The sequence below is a fragment of the Lissotriton helveticus genome, chromosome 3_1 (genome assembly GCF_964261635.1).
Source record: "Lissotriton helveticus chromosome 3_1, aLisHel1.1, whole genome shotgun sequence".
Classification (NCBI taxonomy): Eukaryota; Metazoa; Chordata; class Amphibia; order Caudata; family Salamandridae; genus Lissotriton; species Lissotriton helveticus.
This window is the reverse complement of record NC_136061.1, coordinates 434208528-434228992: the sequence shown is the minus strand read 5'-3', so window position 1 is coordinate 434228992 and position 20465 is coordinate 434208528. Positions and strand designations below refer to the sequence as shown.

Here is a 20465-nt window from a genome sequence, read left to right as displayed (position 1 = left end):
GATGTATCTCCCTATCTGAGCTGCTTTCACTCACATAAAAAATAAAAGGTGCGCCGCGCCCAGCGGGGGCCTCGGACGTCCTCCGGTCATTAAAGCTATAAAAAACCAGATGTTCAGACCTTCAAAGGGGGCAGAGTGGCCGGGGGTGCGGGATACAGAAGGCGCATGGCTCGGCGAGGGAGGGGTCGTCAAAGGAAAGCCCCGACAAAACTTCAATGACAGAAAGAAACATGTAATCTCTTTCATATTTTGTAAAACGAAGCGATACACTGACCTGCCAGTTCTACTCAAGTAGTGAGTCATGCTTGAAAGCAGACCCCGGTGCTCTGTGCCCCTTGGGGGGTTACAAAGCGCAGCGTACCCCCCACACGCGAGTCTGCCTTTCAAACACGAGGAACCTGCAAGCGCGTCTTATTTTAAAAATCGCACTTCAAAAAACAGAAACTCTCTTTGAAAGTGTGGCCCTCAACTTCAAATTTCAGCGAAGCATTGCACATTTTATGCTCTTTCGTGTCGGCTATGAAAAGCTCATGCAGTCGCGTGCTTCCCATTGCATGCTGGTACTTGTATTTCTAGGCACACAACGGAACGCGCAAAAGTGCATGTACCAGCATGCACAGCAACCATCATGGCTGGAAGAGCTTCTCGCAGCCGATAACGCACAACATGAGCGAACGGCACAAGGTCCTCGCTGATTCACTGCCCAAACTATTTCTGCACAACTCGCAATAGGTTACTGAGCTGATTCACCACACTGCCAGAGATGGCTTGCCCACCTGTGACGTAGAACGGGTGCCATTGGCTATCAGGCAAGCAAAGAACCCCCCTCCCGACCCACGCCCCCTCCCCGAGTGTTTAGTAAATAATGCAACTTCTGCAGACATTACAAACATGTACAGAATTTTAAAACCCTAAAAACATTAGAGAATTAAAAAAAAGTAAAGAAATAAAAAAAAGTCCTAAGCGAGTCCAAAGCGTGGCTAAAGAGTAGAGAACAAGTGTGGAGTACAACAGCAGCAGGTGCAAGCAACATTGGTCTATTTAAAAACATAGATTTCCACCTGCTTTTTCCACAAATAGACTCACAGGAGTCCCCAGGTGCAACTGATGAATGGAATGGGAGGCGACCAATGGGAGGCCAGGTTCAGAGCCCCTGTGCGGGTCTCTTACAACATGACAAGGCAAGCCGGCCCTACCAATCTGCAGATCAGGCCAGGATTCAACAGGTGAAACGTCTGGGGCGTGTTAAGACCGACATGTAAACTAACTCTATGTGCAAAGTCACAAAAGGCGCTATGGGGCACTCCTAGGCCAGGCGAGTGCCACTCATTTCCTTAATTGTTTGTATGTAGATCTGTGGCGTCATTGGCTTGCATTTGTTTAATGCACGTTTTCCATATTTCAGTGTTGTGGTGTTTCTGAGGATGGTAGAGTTGAACTTTCTCTCCTTTAATCAAATGAGGAGACTACTGGCCTACAGGCAGGATCTGAATTAGCTACTTAAATTTGAAGGGTCTACACGGTCTTGGTAGAATCCCAAAGGGCATGGCATGTCTCGAGTATGCAAGAGTGCCCCAGTCGAGGAGGTAGGACAGTATGAAAGGGTATGGGTACATTGGTTTCTTCACTGGGATAGAAGTCTGACATGACATCAAGTATGGTGCAGGAGAGACACTGCAGGCCCACCATGTTCCCGTTAAAAAGAGCACCGCCTTGGAAGAGCAGTATCTAGAGTCCAGGGACTCTTCCAGCAGAGATGACATCTACTGGGAAGCCCTTCTCCTAAGAAAGCAGAGAGTCCAAAGGCATGGAAGCATGATGTATCAAACAAGACTGCACCCGATTAAGACCCCACTGCGATGAGGGATCCACCCCAGTCGAAACATATTACGAAAGTCACCGGCGGGAGTCACTTCCTCCTCTTACATGACAGCCAAGGCATCACCCGGCATGTCTGTACAGGGCTTCAGCATCCGGGTGGGTTTGGCTTCTGCCAACTTTAAATCCTACTCTCCTGAGACTCCTGACGAAGGATATGAACTGGTCATAAATGAACAAATGAGGGAGTGAGTGAATGAAGGAATGGATGGATGAGTGAATGAATGAAGAATTTATTTAGCCCTCATTAGGTACGTTGTCTCTAGCCACTGGCATCATTTCAGGGAGCAAACACACCTGGTCAGGGCCTAGTCACAGTACCTGAGCCATTTCCTCTAGTTTTAAGGTATCTTGGAAGTTTTTCGAACAGTTGAAGGAGGCTAAACATGTGGGTTTTTATTAATCTAAGGGAAAAAAACAGTTTTTCTGAAAATTTACAATAAAGCTGAGGGGCGGATGATAGGAGTGGAGACGCCTGCACCTCCTTCTACCAAGTATTTTGAGTAAAAAAGACCCAGAAACAAGTACAGAATAAAATCGACTGTTTGAAAAAAGAGAAGTAGCGAAAAGCTGGTGCTGAAACGCACACGTGGGAATTGTCACTACAGGCTGTTCTTGAATTTCTGAAAGACCTTCGGTTTCTTCAGTAGGAGACAGAAGGCATAAATTACACATTTCTGTACCCAGCTTAATGGCACCCCTAACGCTATTAGGATTCCAGCTCGTGACTGGTAAGCTATTGCCAGATCTGTGCTGCCGCCAAGGAACCCACTAAGCTAATGAAATACTAACGCCAAGGAAGCGAATTTTTTTTTGTAAATGTTGCCAATGCACCTTTAATGACATGTTTAACTTTATTCCAAAATTACATAGGAATTTTGCTAACCAAACATGATTCTGGTTGCAAAGTAGGCACCGAGTAGATTAATCTTATTTTCTATGTGTGCACCCACTTCACAAAACACGAGCAAAAAAGTGTAAAATGTGCTCATTTGCAAACAAAAAAATAAAAAAATACAGTGATGAAAAATGGCAGCTCGTGGACGTGTGTAATTTGAAGACATGAGCCGATCTTTCCTGTCGTTTCCCTTTGAGAGACCTTGCCCCAACCTGTGCAACCCTGTCTGTCAGTCCGGCCCTGCACCACTCCCTAGTGTGAAATCAGGATAGCATGGTGCAAAGCCGCGCAGCTGGCGCGGTCACTCAGGGCGCGGGGCAATCAATGGCGGCGTGACGGATGGCGGAGGCCCGGATAAAGCAGGGATTGATGGGGGCAGGGGCCAGAGAGAGAGAGTCAACCCCGAGGCAAGCCGCGTTTCCATCCACAGGTTCCGGCAACTCTAACTTCATTTGAGTGCAGCGGATTTTTACTGCCACTCAAAGTTTTAATAAGGGGATTACAGCAGCTTTGAAATCTTAATTACAAATATTTGGAGAGAGAGAAATTAAGTTGCAAAGACGAGCACAGGGCAGGGGGCAGCTTTTCTGTTAAACTTCCTGTGTACGGAACTAGTGAGGGGGTGTAATGGGTGACGTACATGGCAGATGTGGGGGCTTCCAGTGGAAATAGAAGCTCTTCATCAGGAGACATCTGGCAGGCAGATCCAGGTTTCGCCAGGCTTGCTTTCAAGGAGTGACCCCCCCCTCCACCCCATGCACCAGAGTCAATGTCAAAGTGAATTTGGAGCCTTTGGTCTCCTCCCTGAAAGAGGCTCAAAAGAAACTCAAGCATTCCTATATCAGGTGTGAGTAGTTCATTCATATCTGGTGTATTCAACACCACCTCAAGCTGCCCCTTGGTATGTGTGAGTTGCTGATCCAGTCACAATAACAATAATTCCTGTTTCTAAAGCCCAAACATATCACTCCTTAAGGTTTCGAGGCGCTGGGGCCGTCGGGGAGATTAAGTGAGCTATTGCCCAGAGTCACAAGATGCTGAGCTGAGCTGCCGCTAGCAATCGAACCATGAACCCCGCAATCCGGAGTCAGCTGCTCTGGTCACTGCACCACACCTTTCCGGTGTATAAAACACAAACTCAAGCTGTTCCACGTTAGCTGTGAGTAGCTTATTCAGACCTGGGCTTTTAAATACGTATCTCAAGCTGTCCCATGTTAGGTGGGAGTAACTCATTCAGAGTCGATGTATTCAACATATATCTCAAGCTGTCGCAGATCAGGTGTGAATAAACTCTTCCCAATTCAGTGTATTCAACACATCTCAAGCTGCCCCATGCTAGATGCAAGTAATGAATCCACACCTGGGCTATTACACACATATCTCAATCTGCAGGTGTGAGTAACACATCCAGATTTGGTCTATTCAACACATATCTAAAGCTGCCACATGTCAGGTGCGAGTAAACTTGTCCAGATTCAGTGTATTTGTCACATTTCAAGCTAACCCACATCAGGTTGAGTAAACTCTTTAAGATTCTGTATATTCAACACAAATCTCAAGCTATCCTATGTTAGTTGTAGCTAGCTTATTCAGACCTGATTCATTGAACACATATGTCAAGCTATACCATGTTACATGTGAGTAAACTCTTCCAGTTTTTGTGTATTCAACATGCATCTCAATCTACCCCATGTTAGGTGTGAGTAACTCATCCAGATTTGGTCTATTCAACATACATCTAAAGCTATTGCATGTCAGGTGTGAGTAAACTCATCCAGATTCAGTGTTTTTAACACATCTCAAGCCATACCATAGTAGGTGTGACTAAATCTATCCAGACTCTGTGTTCCACACATATCTTATGCTATCCCATGTTAATTTTGACTAGCTTATTCAGACCTGATTTAATGAACATATATGTCAAGCTGCCCCATATTACACTTGAGTAAAGTCTTCCAGATTTGGTTTATTCAACACGCATCTCAAGCTGACCCATGTTAGGTGTGAGTAACTCATCCAGATTTGGTCTATTCAACACATATCTCAAGCTATTCCATGTTAGATGTGAGTAAACTCATCCAGAATCTGGATATTCCACACATATCTCAAGCTCTCCCATGTTAGGTGTGAGTAAATCATCCACATTCTGTGTATTCAACACAAGTTCCAAGCTATCCTATATTAGGAGTGCATACAGTATCCACATTCTAAGTATTCAACACATATCTCAAGCTAGCCTGGGTTAGGTGTGAGTAAATCATCCACATTCTAAGTATTCAACACGTATCTCAAATTATCCCATGCGAGGAGCTCATTCTGATGACATACTCAACACATAGCTCAGGCTGTTCAATGTTAAATGTGGGTAGCTCATCTAGTCCGGTTTTATTCTGTCCTTGAGTTATAATGGGGGGGGGGGAAGCAAAACTTCAAGTTTGAGAAAGCAATGGAAAAGGTGAACCAAATGATCTGCTGCTTCCTCCTATGGGACAATATGGGATTAATGTCTCTAACAGGACATCATTAATGAGTTTAAGGCATATCCCGCAGACAACAACATCAGGGTGATCCCTGCACAAGTCTGATGTCATTTCCAGGCATGTCACTGTGCCTGAAGCACCTGCACTAACCTTCCAAAGCACAAAGCAGTTGAGAAAAAAAGAGCACCTCCAGAGTGCACTAGATTCTTGAATGAAAGGCCACAACTGCATCTTACTAGAGACATGGAATCCTCTGTTGGCTTTAAGTACAAATATTACTTTATCAAATACACACCTGCAGTAAATGCCACAGTACTGTGCAGTATTTCCAAATTAAATGTAACTTCTTACCCATCAAATCACAGCCAAGAACTTCCAGTCGCATTCCGACCCCTGCAGGAGACCACTTTTCTGGGTAGATTCGAACATACTGCGCGGGTACGGGGTCAAACATTCGGACCTCTGGGGTGTCATAATGCATGTTTCCTTCAAACAGCTGCAAGAGAGACAACCAACATTCTTGTTATTGTGCCCAACAAATGCACTTTTAGAGGGGAGCTCTATTTTATTTCTGACCATCAACCCGCATCTACAGAACCTCGGAAAATGCACATCTCAGAATACCCTGGGGTACTAAGTGGAACGCCTGAGCTGCCGTCGCGGAACACCCATTCCCCACTGTGTCCTGCAGAAAAACAGTCATGGATCATCGACTGCTGGGAGAAGTGAAATAGTGAGATTTACAGCAGGGAGGAGATTCAGAGGAGTAAGTAAGACTGGTAAACATCAGTGCCCTGTGGCATCTGCTAATACTTTGGATCTTAGACTGCTTGACTTGAGTAAGTCTGCGTCCAAAATGCTTGAAAACCACTACCGTTAAGATGCCTTCAGACCCTCTGCAAAAGCCCAAATCTCCCTGAACTGCAGGTAATCTCCATAGCCCCTCCAGGGACAACATATGTTCCTAAAAATGGAACAAATATTCACAAATCTAGACCAAAAAAAGGAGAAAAATGCCCCCAAATCTCTATGAAATGGGAAAATTGTTCTGGAATATCTACTGGGAACAAAAGACTTGTTTTTTAGGGAGAACATACTGTAAGCTGGAGTCTGTTGCTTGTCAATTGCCCACGGCCACTCAGGATCTGAGCTCTCTAAAGGATTATGTCTCCCCCTCACTTTGATAAAGTTTTCAGAAACATGCAGAAAGGATGAAGGAATCTCCAGCAGGTCTCACCTTCACTTGCTCTTTCTTCGAGTTCTGCACAAACTCCCAGTCCTTGCCGCTCATGCTGTATGCAACTTTAAATTTCCGCACAAAGGCCCGGTTCTCCATGGTGTCGCCCCCTCGCGCCCCCTGGATGATCACACCTTTCACTGTCTTTGGCACGCCCAGGTCCACCTGCAGCCACTCCTCTCCAGGAGGCGGGTTGGGGATTTGCGGAAACCAGCCAGAGCGGCTACTAACCAAGCGGGCTGCGCCTGGGGACCAGACGTACTCCCTGCTGGATGAGGCTGTAATCTGAGAGTCCAAGAGCAGGCCGGACAGCATCCCCATCATGTTGGAACAAGGGTAATCTGCAGAGAAAAGAGAGAGGTAAGGCTATAAGTGGCCAGTGGCAACATCAAGGATCAACCTGAAAAGGCAAGTATGCAAACTAAGGGCATAGTGGGGGTTTCTCTCTATGTTCACAGTTCCCATGCTAAATGTAGACCGTCAATCAGTTCTGATGCATCGAATAATGTGAATAGATAAAATCATTATGTTAGATGAAGTCTAGAAGTAGGTAAACAAAACACTGAACACTGGCCAAGAGGAGCCTGGTATTTTCCCTTCAAATTGCACATGTTCAGCTGACACGTGACTCAATTCAGCCCATCGTCACATGCTTTCTGTGGCATAAGTCTGATGCAAAACATTTCAATTCCCCCACAAACCTGTTTGCCTCTGCCCGAGTCTATACTAACGATTTATTAAAAACAAAACCTCAGCGGCTGTTGCAATCGAGACTTCTCCAAAGTGGCCTCCACAATGACTCAAAGTAATCAATATTGCCAGAAAATCAATAATAGAGCTAATTTGGTAGGGATTGCAATTGCATGCTCAATGGAACATTCATAACAGATGCCGGCTATCTGCACCTGCCAAAGACAAAATTGTTTAATCTGCCTCTTCTTTAAATGCTGTGATTTTACATTTATTGAGAAGTTTCTTTCTCAACCTGGAATCCCATGGGTTTCTGCACATATACTTTGGTTATTGATGCAGTGTCTGCCATTATAGAGGAGACATATTAGACCTCTACTGGGGAAGAAAGCAGTATGTTTACAGTTGGACACAATGCACTGCATCATTTCTAAACCAGGTAAAGGCTCAAACAGTCTTAATATTATGGGAAACAAAAAACAAAGCGAAAAAAGTTTACTCTGTGGAGTGGAAAAGACGCCTTACACTAGGCGGAAGCCACATCCCACTAGTCCTCTGATCAAGGGGCTTCTCCCCAGAATCAAGGAATAAAGAAACAAATAGAAGGTGATCCTGCAGGGACCATGGTATGGAAAATGCCACAGAGTGACCGTTCCTCTGTGCAAATTTGCAAACCAACACCAGCCTTAATTTTGGGGTGAATAACATTGATAAATGACTGCGATTGAGGGTGATGTTCTGCAATAATGCAGTGATTCTTTCCTAGCAAGACAGGCAATAAAATGGGACGTCTGGATGGGTCCAACAGTCATAATCGGCAGTACAGTGTGTCCGGATAGATAAACTGAATAGAAAATATAAATATTTAAGAGGGCTGAGGGTGGAAAATTCCGAGGCCTTTGGTAATTGGATTCAACTACTTTTTTTTGACTGTCGCAATTAACAGAAGTGATCATTGGCCCATTTTGACCCTTGCCTTAGGGATAGTAACAGTTCAATGCCATTAAAGGCCACAAAATGACTCACATGACTACACACGCCCTTTAAGACTGATGCAAAGAGAAGACCAGGTCTTCTTCAGCTGTTTCAAGAGGATGTCGGGCACCATTCCAGTAGAACCCCCATCCACATCATCCTATCTCCACTACAGAAGAGAGCTCAAGACCCCTTCCTTCAAGCAACACCTCTTTGAGATGCAACTGCCTTTACCAATCTCTGAGCATGACCTGATTTGCATATTGCATCCCCTCCTCCCTCTGTGCCCAGTCCTGTGCTGGAACCAACCACTAGAAGGTGGAATAATGCACAGCATGTGAATCCAGAAAAGATCCTCATGGCAAATCCTCTGTATAACGCCTCTTTCCTTGTTGCTAGGGTTGGCTACATAAGCCAGCAAACATACATAAAAATAGGGATTGCCCTATTTTCAAATAGAATCAAATTATCTGTACTGAAAACCAGAGCAACAAAGCATGCTAAGTAGTTGTACATGGTAAGAGACACAAAAGCCCAGCTTTCAAAGGATGCATAGTTAAATAGATGAAATGCAAAGCCCATGTCTCACAAGGAAACTCAGCCACAGTTTCCAGTGCGCATGACTATCGGAGCGCTCCCGGGATGTTCCAAGGAGCCTGGAGGTCTTCGTTGCCTCAGACAGATGACCTGAATGATGCTCTTGGCATCGGAATATGGATCTTTTCGTAAATGGGGTTTCTCGTGTGATGGCTTTGGTATCAAACGTTTTGATAATTTTCTTCTAGAATGTTCTATCTATAATGGTCGGGGATACAAATGGTGCTGTTCTCTGCCACTGGCACCCGTTACATCTGTGAATAAAATTATTGCTAAGAGGATGAAACTCTTAATATACCCAAGCTGGAAGCAGCAGCATTTGCATTACAAAGGAGCCCGAGTCACATTTCCTTTTAAAGTAACCTTTTGTAGATCTTTTTAATGGTATGTTAATTGACGACTCTGTTTGTGTCACTGTCATTTTTAAAGCATTTTTTTGTGTTTTCAGTTGTTTTTTAATTGCTCAGAAAGTTCCTCTTTCCTCGGGAAGAAAATAGGCATTTACATTGTTTTCGTCAATTTTCAAGCAGTAAAAGACAAACAAAGAAAGTTTAACGATGAACAAAAAGTGTTAAAAAAATACCAAAAATGTATCTTTTTTCCTATGCAAATCAACAGTCATCTGGGCCAAGTGCTACATTTTGAGAGTGGATTGAAGCAATGTTTAAAAATAGTAACATCATTTTTTAAACTGAACATAGTATTGAAAAGTTTGGTAGTATTTTTTCAATTGTGACAGGTTACGGTCTAATGCTCCCCGTTTTAATCAATACTTGAAATACTCGGCTCTCTCATTCTGAGTGAAGATTGCCTCTGAAAAGCCATTTACAGACATTTAACTTTGCTATGTCTTCGGGTAGAAAATGGGATTGAGGAAAATATTGCTCACAGTCTGAAAACCCATTGAGACAATAGCTATCCAACCCAGAGACCTCAGTTTGTGGTGAGCGGAAAAAGCATATACCATTTTGAGAGGGAAATATTCTGCAGTGACAATACTCCTCACTTGCGAGGTTATTAAGGATATTAATTCTTAGACCTTGTTTGTGATGATCTTGTGCAAATCGCTGTCTAAGTGCACATCAGATTCCATCTGTGAAATGGTTCTGGTCAATTTGAAAGCTTGTAAATACCAGTGTTACAAGCTTTGCACAATATTGGACATTCAGTGAAGTCACCTTTAACTCGGGCACCACGCTTGCCATGACTCACAAGGAAGGTCAGATACAGTGTCCAATGCGCAGGAGTATCCTAGTAACAGATCTTTCCAAAGGTTTGCTCAGCACAAACCCCCCCAGCATAACCATTCCAATTGCTGTGAACCACTAAGCATGGCTAGCGAGGCTATGCAACCAAAATATGTTATTTTTGGCAAGAGCGTGGATTTCCAGTGGTGAGAGACCATGAAATACTTTGGGGCCTATGAAAGCGGGTTTCAAACTATAGGATGCACAAATGTGGTGAGACTCGGGGAGTCTGTCAGGGTCAACAGACACCGATGGTCAAAAGTTTGGGGAAAATGGTCTGCTAAATACTGAAAACAGTGTAAACTCTCCAAACCAGAGACACAAAAAAATCCATAATTTCTCCAGTCTTTCCTGCATCCTGAAAACTGAAGCTGTGCTTTGCCAATTATAACAAGAAGCATGTAAAAGCTGCACATGCTGTTAGTGGGGAAAAAAGCAGGACTGGCAGAGGTGTTGCACATGACATATTGCACTTGGCAGCAATTAATCTAGCAGGGCTACTTGAAAAAGGAAGGAAAAGCCTGGTGGTGTATGAACAGGATTTAGTCGCTGGTTATTTGACTTAATCATGATTCTGTACGAACAGGAACGGGTGCAGTTGAAATGACAAGGAGCAAAAGATGGTGCATTTGGCCGAACCTGTGATCTGGCACCCATAGAGCTCGATCCGCATGGCGATGCCAGTGTGCCAGGCTTGGGGACGGATCCGAACAAATCGAGTCAGCACAGGCTGGTGAATTTTGTTCAGCACCACTTCAGAGGGGTCAGTGTTCCCTTGGAAAATCTGCATATTAGGGAAAAAGAATACAAAAAAACTATTTAGTAAAGAGCACACGAGGATAAGAACATCATGACGAAAAGATGTATATTGCAGGGTTCTTGCATACAAAGCAGCCCCAAATTACCACCCTCTACATGCTGACCTCAGTGAAGTGCCATCAAGCCTATGCTTCATGTGACGTGTATTCTCCAGTGGCTCAGGAAACAAGCACCTACTGCCCTGCAACTCTTCAATCCAAGATGGCGGTCCAAGGGGGTTTACAGGAGCAGATGGCCAATCAATACGTGCCATATGGAGTGCTTCAGCTTCCTTCCGCTGTCCTTGAGTCATAGTTTGGCACGATTTACTTACATTTTTGCTTTTTTTCCCCTGCAGGATTGAGTCAAATTGTGCAACCTGTGCACTGTGAACACTTTCCTGAGCAGTGCCTAAGAGAATGAGACCATAATTCCTCGATGTGCTCAAACAGGATGCATTTCCTGGATTTCACTCACACATTAATCATGTTATTGTTAAATAAGGACTAGGCAGAATTCGCTGTTTGAGAACGTCTTTCGTTTCTTGAACGAAAAGGGAAAAAAACAAAGAACATGGCAAAAAATCTGCATGAACTACTTAAAGAGTCCATCCCTTATCCCTCTGTTGCTCACTATCTCATTTCAATATGCATGTTTTAAATGTTTTCTACAAAGCCCATTGCCATCTTCTTTGTTGTTCGTCCTGAAGCCTCATTGACCAGTTTCTATCCTTTTCTGTTTGTACCACGTAAGTCTATAAAAAGCTTGTTTCTGCCTCTTAGACGCCTCTCATTGCCCACATACACTGTCCACCATCACTGATCCAGGCAGCAATCTGTCACACGTAAATAACCTCAAAAACAGAAGTTACAAGATGAACTGGTTAATATCAAATAAGGGATTTCTAGATGGACTGGTGTTTCCCAAACATTGGTGAGGCCTGAGCAGTGAGGGAGTCTGATTAGGGATCAGTTGTTGGATATTCAACGATCTCTTAAGCGCTACGCGAGGATCCATTTGAGGTAATATGGTAGTTGTCTGTGGGCATGCGTGGGTCTGTTGGGGTGCTATGTGAGGGCGTGTGACGGTCAGATGGCTGCTATGTAATGGTCTGCTAGAGCAAGGTGAGACTTTACAGGGAGAGCAGTGTAGGACTTTTAGAGCTATATTGGGGATTTGTGGAGGGCTTGTTGCGAGATACATCAGGATTCATATCAAGCAATCGAACAGTTTACTGGGGATGAGGCGGAGTTAGTGGGAATAATGTGGCAGTCTATTGGAGCTGCATGAAAACTGTTTTAGACTATGTGAGAGTGTCCTGAGGACTGTGAGGGCGTGTTGAGGTTTATGCCAGGCTACATTGGAGCCACGTGGTTTTTTGTGAGTTAAATTAGCAATAACTGACCTCCAGTTTTACTTTCTATTAGATCAACCATTACCTCCCAGTACAGGCACTCAGCTCACACTCATTGAGCAGCACTCGCTTGCAAACATGAGCTTGAGGACAAATTACCTTCATTCCAGAAGAGGATAAAACTACCGGAGAGAGCGGGATTGTCAGGAAGAGTTAGGCTAAAACCAGTGATGTAGCAAATGCAGAAAGGCCATTATTGAATTAAAAAGCCTCCATCATGAGCCACTTCAGGGTCACATTACCTGCCGTAGCCTCCTCACCTCACGCCTTCTCCATTGCACTTTATCCCTGTGAAACAGCCTGCTTCAGGACTTCCCTTGTTCAAAGGAAGCGCGCTATTAATCAGCGAGTCTGCCACTTCGTAATTAATTCAATGCGGAATGCGCAAGAGAGAGATGGGACATGCCTGGGCTGCAGCGTGACAGCTCTTTGACGCCTATAAACTGTCATCCATGCATTCATTTATTCTGCACTATTATTGTTTATGTGGGTGTGTGCGTAAGTGAGTGTACATTCATCCATATACTTATAGACGTGTGTCTGTATGCACACACACACACACACACGTACAGGCACATCTCCACATTATTAATCTGCATTAGCTGCAGCAGCTTGGGAAGCCTGCCAAGGAACAGTCCAAAGTGGAAGGGAGGAGAGCTCCATTAAACCCCTGCCTTGCTTTCTGTCATGACCTTAAGGTTTTTTTGTTCATAGCCAGTTCTTTTTTTTTTTTACTCAAGTCTTCTTTTTAGGCAAGAATGATGTGCGTTTCATTTTGCCTCTGGATAGATTGGGATAATCTTGGCATATCTTGGTGCTTTGTTGGTCATAAAAGTTTCCTGCAAGATTATGTCACTGCCTTCCGGTAGGCTTGGCAGACCTTGGGTTTTAGCCTTCTGAGAGGACTTTGACATTCTGAGGTTGCCACATCGCCTGCTGTGCTATGGTTCTTGGATTCTAAACTAATGCATTTATTTCCTTATTTGTTTCTTGCATTGGTCAATGACTGCACATTGTGACCAATTGAGAGCACACTTATAACAAGCCGGTTCATACTATTCACCAATACATCTAGGAGAAATATATGGCATCTTGCTAGGTATTACTTTAGTTATAAAACATGGTTGACAATTTCCATTGCTGCTAGTGACTGGTAATCCCTGTCTCCGTTCATCCTTCTGGTGGATTTAAATAAGTGCCTCAGCTCTTTTTTTGTTAAATAGATTCGTTTTTAATGTACCTTGGCGCTATTTATCTTCAATGTATTTAGATGTGAAGTTACAAATAGCAAATCTATACTTTTTCTAGATCTACTTCCCTTTTCAATACTTTGGTCATCGCTATTTTTGATCCAGTGTTTTCGTTACACAATATTACCATCTCAGTATTCTGCCTCGCAATCTTAGGTCCTGAATGGCCTTCTTATTCGAAGCACATCCAAGCCCACCTTCCTGTACATGCGTTATATGGATGTATGACGTTACAACGCATACTTTTACCACGCCTACCATTACCACACAATTTGTACAACGCAGGATCCATTACAACGAAGTACCATTACCACGCATGTATTTACAACGCATATACCTTTACAACGCATACAATGACAACGTAAGTATTGGTAAGTATATAATATTTTTTTTAATTTAATTTAATTAAAATTAATATAATGTAATTTAATTTAATTTAATTTAATGTAATTTAATTTAATTAATTTAATTTAATTTAATCAATTTAATTTAATGTAATTTAAATTTAATTATATTTAATTTTTACCCTGTACCCTTTTACCCAAAAACCCAAAACTGACCCTGAACCCTAAAAATACCCCTTTACCCAAAAACCCAAAACTGACCCTGAACCCTAAAAATACCCCTTTACCCAAAAACTCAAAACTGACCCTGAACCCTAAAAATACCCCTTTACCCAAAAACTCAAAACTGACCCTAAACCCTAAAAATACCCCTTTACCCAAAAACCCCAAACTGACCCTGAACCCTAAAAATACCCCTTTACCCAAAAAACTGAAAACTGACCCTGAACCCTAAAAATACCCCTTTACCCAAAAACTGAAAACTGACCCTGAACCCTAAAAATACCCCTTTACCCAAAAATTGAAAACTGACCCTGAACCCTAAAAATACCCCTTTACCCAAAAACTGAAAACTGACCCTGAACCCTAAAAATACCCCTTTACCCAAAAAACTGAAAACTGACCCTGAACCCTAAAAATACCCTTTTACCCAAAAACTGAAAACTGACCCTAAACCCTAAAAATACCCCTTTACCCAAAAACTGAAAATTGACCCTAAACCCTAAAAATACCCCTTTACCCAAAAACTGAAAACTGACCCTGAACCCTAAAAATACCCTTTTACCCAAAAACTGAAAACTGACCCTAAACCCTAAAAATACCCCTTTACCCAAAAACTGAAAACTGACCCTAAACCCTAAAAATACCCCTTTACCCAAAAACTGAAAACTGTCCCTGAACTCTAAAAATACCCCTTTACCCAAAAACCCAAAACTGAGCCTGAACCCTAAAAATACCCCTTTACCAAAAAACCCAAAACTGACCCTGAACCCTAAAAATACCCCTTTACCCAAAAACCCAAATAATATTTTTAATAAAATAATATACTTACCAATACTTACGTTGTAATGGTATGCGTTGTAAAAGTACCTGCGTTGTAAATACATGCGTGGTAATGGTATGCGTTGTAATGGATCCTGCGTTGTAAAAAATGCGTGGTAATGGTAGGTCGTTGTAAAAGTTGCGTTGTAAAGGTTGTATACCGCGTTATATGCATAAAGAGATTACAGTGCTTAACTCCTTTGGCAAAGTGGTTAACTTCTATGTAAAGTGCTTGAGCTACACGTGTGTTCCCGGCACTGAAAAAATGCACTACAATATGTGCAGTTCTTCATTTTGAGTAGGTCCTCGTTATTTTGAGAGGCCTGGCACTATAAGTGATGACATATGTAGCAGGCACTGTTCCAGGTTTGACAGGCGCATGTACGTATTTTTCAGTGGCAGATGCTCACATTGCTTGGTGGGGGGGGCGAAGGTGGAGGGAACACAAAAAAAATACTTAAAATTGCTCTTACAGCCGCCGCCTTCCTCCTCTCTCATGACCCTCGATACCGGCTGCACACTGCGCAGACTCGCAGATGCCAATCCAGACGCTTCTCTCATTCTTCCCAGCATGATAGAAGCTCTAAGATTGGTCTGAGCGGCCTGGTTTGCCGCTCAGACAGGACCTGGGAGCCTGTGGCATTTCTACAACCAGGCTGTGCAACACAGCTGGGTTGGAGAAACCTATGTGCACATGACGGTTAAGATGGCCGGCCAAACTCACATGTGCACTTAGAAGTGCCCACCGCTCCTCGCCCTGCAGAGACTTTCTCGAGAGGATTACCTGGCCCCACCCAAGACTCATGTTGATAGCTGACAATGCAAGGTAAAAATAAAATGATAATAAAATTTCTATATTATCATTTTACTTTTCACCTCTTATCAGTGGGGTGGCGCTCCTCCGCCATTACAGAGGAGCCGCCCCTGTATTTTTTCTCTTGTCCGGGATGTAACGCAGTCTCCCGTAGTGCGTGGGGTGCATAGGGGCCCCCACCCACCTGGGAGCCCAAATTCAGCCCCAGGATAATAAATATCTGTGAAATATGGAAGACCCCGAGCCCCTCACTACATTTCTCAGGTGGGGAGGGGGTGGGGATGCAATATTCTGTTTATTCCACTGCCTCTCATTCGAGCAGTGGGCAGATTAAGGCAGGAGGCGAGCACACGTCAAAGGTGACAGACTTCCGGTGTGACGTAAAGGTTCCTAGAAAAGGTTTTGCCATCCTCCCTTCAGTGAGTTTCTAAGAAAAGGCTTTGAAATTATTCTCCCTTCAGTGAGGTTCTAATCTGGAAATTAAACGCTCAGGTCAGGTTTACTTTTCCAAGCAGTTCTTCCGCATAGAAATCAAGAATTCAGAAAGCATTCAGTAAGTTTGCTGTGATCGGGAAAGTATCTTTAATAGTCATGAAAGACGGTTCTGAGCAACAACAATAAGAGAAGAAACAACCCTCCTGCTGTTTTCGGCTCCGCTGCAAATGAAAGCAGCTGCGACGCGTCAAATGAAGCGCGTAAGGGGAGTGTTACAGGCAGTGACTGGAAGCGAGGAGCCGGTCTGGAGGCAGCAGTGCTCTGTCAGGCGGGTTTATTCAATGCAGCCTCCATATTATATCAGAAATGAAAGATAGCTCTGCATCCGAGAGTAGAGGTTTGAGAGTCTGTCTCTGTCCAGCCCAGCCCGGCCTCTGTACACGTACCACATGCTTACGTTTTACCATCTGCATTCTGCTGTGCTCTACAGCCCAGGCCTCAGGCCAGGGTAAGGTTTACATAAAAGCCTATGTCAGGCACATAGTGCTCCTACTAAGGCTTTCATGTCTCCAGAAGTGCATTCTGGGAGATGTAGTCTTTCCACTGTTTTATTCTACTTACCTCATATCAATTGAGTCAATTAGTGTTAAAAGCCTAAGCCTGAAAGGTTTTAAAATGAAATCCAAGAAATGCAGTGACTTGAAGCCCTCTGGGAACCCTCACCACAAACCAAACCTGCGCAGTGTCCTTGGCCGGACCCCTCCTTACACCTCGCGGATTCACGGACACTAAACCGGAGGGTGTGCACAGCATGTGAGCTACATTTACACGCGTTACAGGCAGTAAGGAGCTATAGCCAGGGTACAAAGACAACGGGCGGAAGGAGCGTGCACAGCACGTGGTCCGCAGCTACACGCACACAAACAAGAAGGGCCTTTGTCAGGGTAAGACACACCGGGCGGAAGGAGCGTGCACAGCACGTGGTCCACAAATACACGCACACAAACAAGAAGGGCCTATTGTCGGGGTGCAGAGACACCGGGCGGAAGGAGCGTGCACAGCACGTGATCATGATGGCTGCTTCTGGGAATAAGCAGCACCCGACGGCAAGGGAGGGTGCGCAGCTGGGGTGCAGCACCCTACAAGTCGCCGCCTTTGCCGGTCCCACTCCTCCCTTGTCTTCCGAAGCGGCTCTCCAGGCCGCAGAGCCCCTGGCGCAGCACTTGGCGCCGGGCCCACCCTGCTCCGGCAGCAGTCGAGTAATTCAGGGAAGGCAGTAAAAGCCTGACACGTACAATGCGTACATACATACATCTATATGCAGGCCTCCTCCGTGGCTCCGGCTCAAGCTGCGGCAGATTTTGACAAATCTATCTGGCACGGATCGCTCGGAACCCTTTCAGCGCCGGAGCGGTGCAGCCGGTCCCTGCCGCACTGTGCTGCGCCTGCAGCCTGTGCCTGGAATACTGAGGCTGCGGGGACCGTTCAGATGATGAGCAGGCGGGGGGTGCAGGGTGGGCGGGACTTCCTGGCGCAGCGAGGTGCCGCATGCGTCCCACCCGGCCAGCGGGTGGATGAGGAGGAAACAGGACCTCAAATATAGGCATTCCAGCCACCCTGCCCCCTAGAACCCCCCATTCCAGCACGTCACCCCCACAGGTTAATCACTGTTACTCACTGAATATTCAGATCTTACTAAGTGTGCTGATTCCTGCTGCGAACATTGTTGGACACGGTTTTCCTCATGGAATGCAAATGAGTGGAATTCCAAATTAGTCCGCAATCATTGACTTCACAAAGAAGTCCCTGCAACTAGGCAAGGCAAAATGGAACATAATCACTGACTGCTGCAGTAATGGGCAGGTAGAACCTCTTCATGTAGTGGTTCACCATAGCTCAGAAACTGAAGGGTTTGGAAAGTGGGAAACATTCAGGAATTCCATGGCATTAACTTTTTCATCGCAGGTCTAAATCTAAATTAAGTGCTGCAAGATTTATGATGGGAGACAGACCCACTCTCATGACCCATTCTTGATAACCTACAACTTGTGTGGAGGTTGTTTGATTTTCTATAGTCCACAGGAAAAATAGAAATCCCGCTTTCAGGACAACCAGCAAACATGGTATGTATGTTATCAAGTCCTGTTCTTGACATTGACTCGAGTTGAGGTTGTTATAACTAAGAACTCATCAGTATAAATTCATTTTCGTGCAAACATACTGTTGAAAAGTGTTTCACACAGAAAATATTGAACTTTGAAGTTATTTAAAAAAAATCTGCTGAGCACATTTGGGTGTGACGTATATTGGCAATAAATGCAGTACAGCTGCAAGAGGAAAACAAGAGAAATTGGGGTTCTTTGGGACCAATGTTGAGACATTTTTTATCTTGGAACACAACTGCTTCCTCTACATTTGTCACACACATCCCTAGACCCAGGAACCTATCTCTGCAGGTTGGATCTTTTAATGCTGATGACCTTTTAGAGAAAGAAACCCTAGAAATAGGGTCATAATAGTGTTTCACCTGAGTAGACTATTGCCATCTCTTTGTGGGTTATGGCTTTTATTTCCTGTGCTGACTTCTGTGTCTAGAAATTGTTGTTTGTTAAGGCACAAATTCATTGCAAACATCTTTCCATAAAAAATTAGCCCTGGCAGGGTTGATGTAGGCACCTCATCTATCTTTATTGAGGCAGTCCAAGGTCCTTTAGGACATCTGGCCTACCAGAAGAATACCCCTCTACCCTACTATTACACAGTCCTCCATTGCTCCCTTCCCACTACCCTATATAACACGCCATTGCTTGCCAATCAGGTTCACCCTATGTGAGGCCCAATACCTACATACATGCATCCAAGCAAAGGGTTGACTTTAGAAGAATTTGGAAAATATTACTGATTTATGCTGCTTTCTGCCTTGGCGTGTCAAGAAACATTGACAATGTTGGTCAACAGGAGGCTGCATCTTCCTTCCTTGTTAGTGCAGCCAAAACGACACCAGGCCTGGCCATCCGCGGATGTTTTCTACTAATGTATGCCGGGCGTAGACTTAGGATTCAACAAACATCTCATACTTACCGGACAGGCAGGCCAGTACTGCATAGTTTCCTTTCCAGAATGGAAAACATCATTCTCTCCACCCCAGTTACAAGGACAATTTTCAGAAAACACACCACGCCGGCTCTCTCAGGGAGCTGCAGATGGTCGGAGAGCCCGAGGAGCCCATACATCACTGCCAGGCCTGATTGCCATTGCAGATCCCATATCCCTGACACACGGAATCGCAGTTCGTTATGTATTGTTCTCTTTATTCTCCGGGACATTGCGCTCCCCTTGGAGGGAATCCTGCCCTTTCATTTCCAGACCCCGGCAAATCCTGAACTGCAACTCAAGCGGTTTAGAGGCTGTTAAGACAGTCAAGAGTAGAGGGTCTGGGGCTGAAAGCTGCTGAGAAGTCTGATGCGCATGAGGAGCTCAGGCTGGGAAAACCTTGCGCGCCCTTCATTTGCAGTCATAGGACGTACACCGCTGCGGAGATTCTCTCGCTCTCTCTCCCCTAAGTGGGAAGCCGTGCACAGGTGGAAGCGGGAAGAGAAGCTTGCTGATGGAGGCTGAAATCAGCACTAAGCCTTAGTCACCTTTGGGTGATCATCCATACAGTAACTTGGGTTTACAGTATGCTGTCACAACCCGGAGTATCTATAACTATGTGATGTAAGTTTACATTGCGCTGTGATAGACATCAGTATAGCAATTTCAACTATTACAATAGTGAGTTGCTCTTTTGTCATCTGAGTGCACGTTCAAGCAGTCACTGAAACAATCTTTTAGTCGCAATTAATCCAATCATTCGCCAAAACACTGTTCTACTAATCATCTTCCAAGCCCATTGACAAGACATTATCCCATAATATTAATCATCAATCGAATCAATCACTAACATGCTTCCATAGTCAGTCTTTCCAACCAATCGCTAGTAAGATTTCCTTTGCATATTCACTCCAACCAATCACTAAAAACCTTGACCATACACTACTACCCCTAACAAAGCAAAAAAATGTTTGTTCACTTAAATTCAGCCAAGAACATGAACACTTCAGTGTCCTCTGCGCTATCAGTCTAATGAGTTGCTCTTATGTCATCCTATTTATCAGCACACCAACCAATCATTAAAACACTGTCCTAGTTAAAATTATGACTTACTAACCATATGTCCATGAATCACTGAAATATGTCTTCGAACACCATCAGCACACACCAACAATTTAAACAATCACCAAAATGGTGTGCTACTCAATGTCAAACTAGTGACTGGAGTTCTGTCCCACTCACCATCACTCCAACCAACCAATTAAATGCCGAGA

General features: G+C 44.3%; 1 protein-coding gene across 3 annotated transcripts in view; it reads right to left on the bottom strand.

Annotated features, from left to right (window-relative positions):
- Nucleotides 1-20465, bottom strand: part of NRP2 (neuropilin 2) — a 187092-nt gene that overhangs the window by 62480 nt on the left and 104147 nt on the right. For all 3 annotated transcript variants that reach the window (XM_078680291.1, XM_078680292.1, XM_078680294.1), the window contains exons 8-10: nt 10642-10786; nt 6494-6834; nt 5608-5752 (exon numbers count right to left, since the gene is read on the bottom strand). In XM_078680291.1, coding sequence (XP_078536417.1) covers nt 5608-5752; nt 6494-6834; nt 10642-10786 — 631 coding nt within the window. The remainder of the gene's footprint in view (nt 1-5607; nt 5753-6493; nt 6835-10641; nt 10787-20465) is intronic.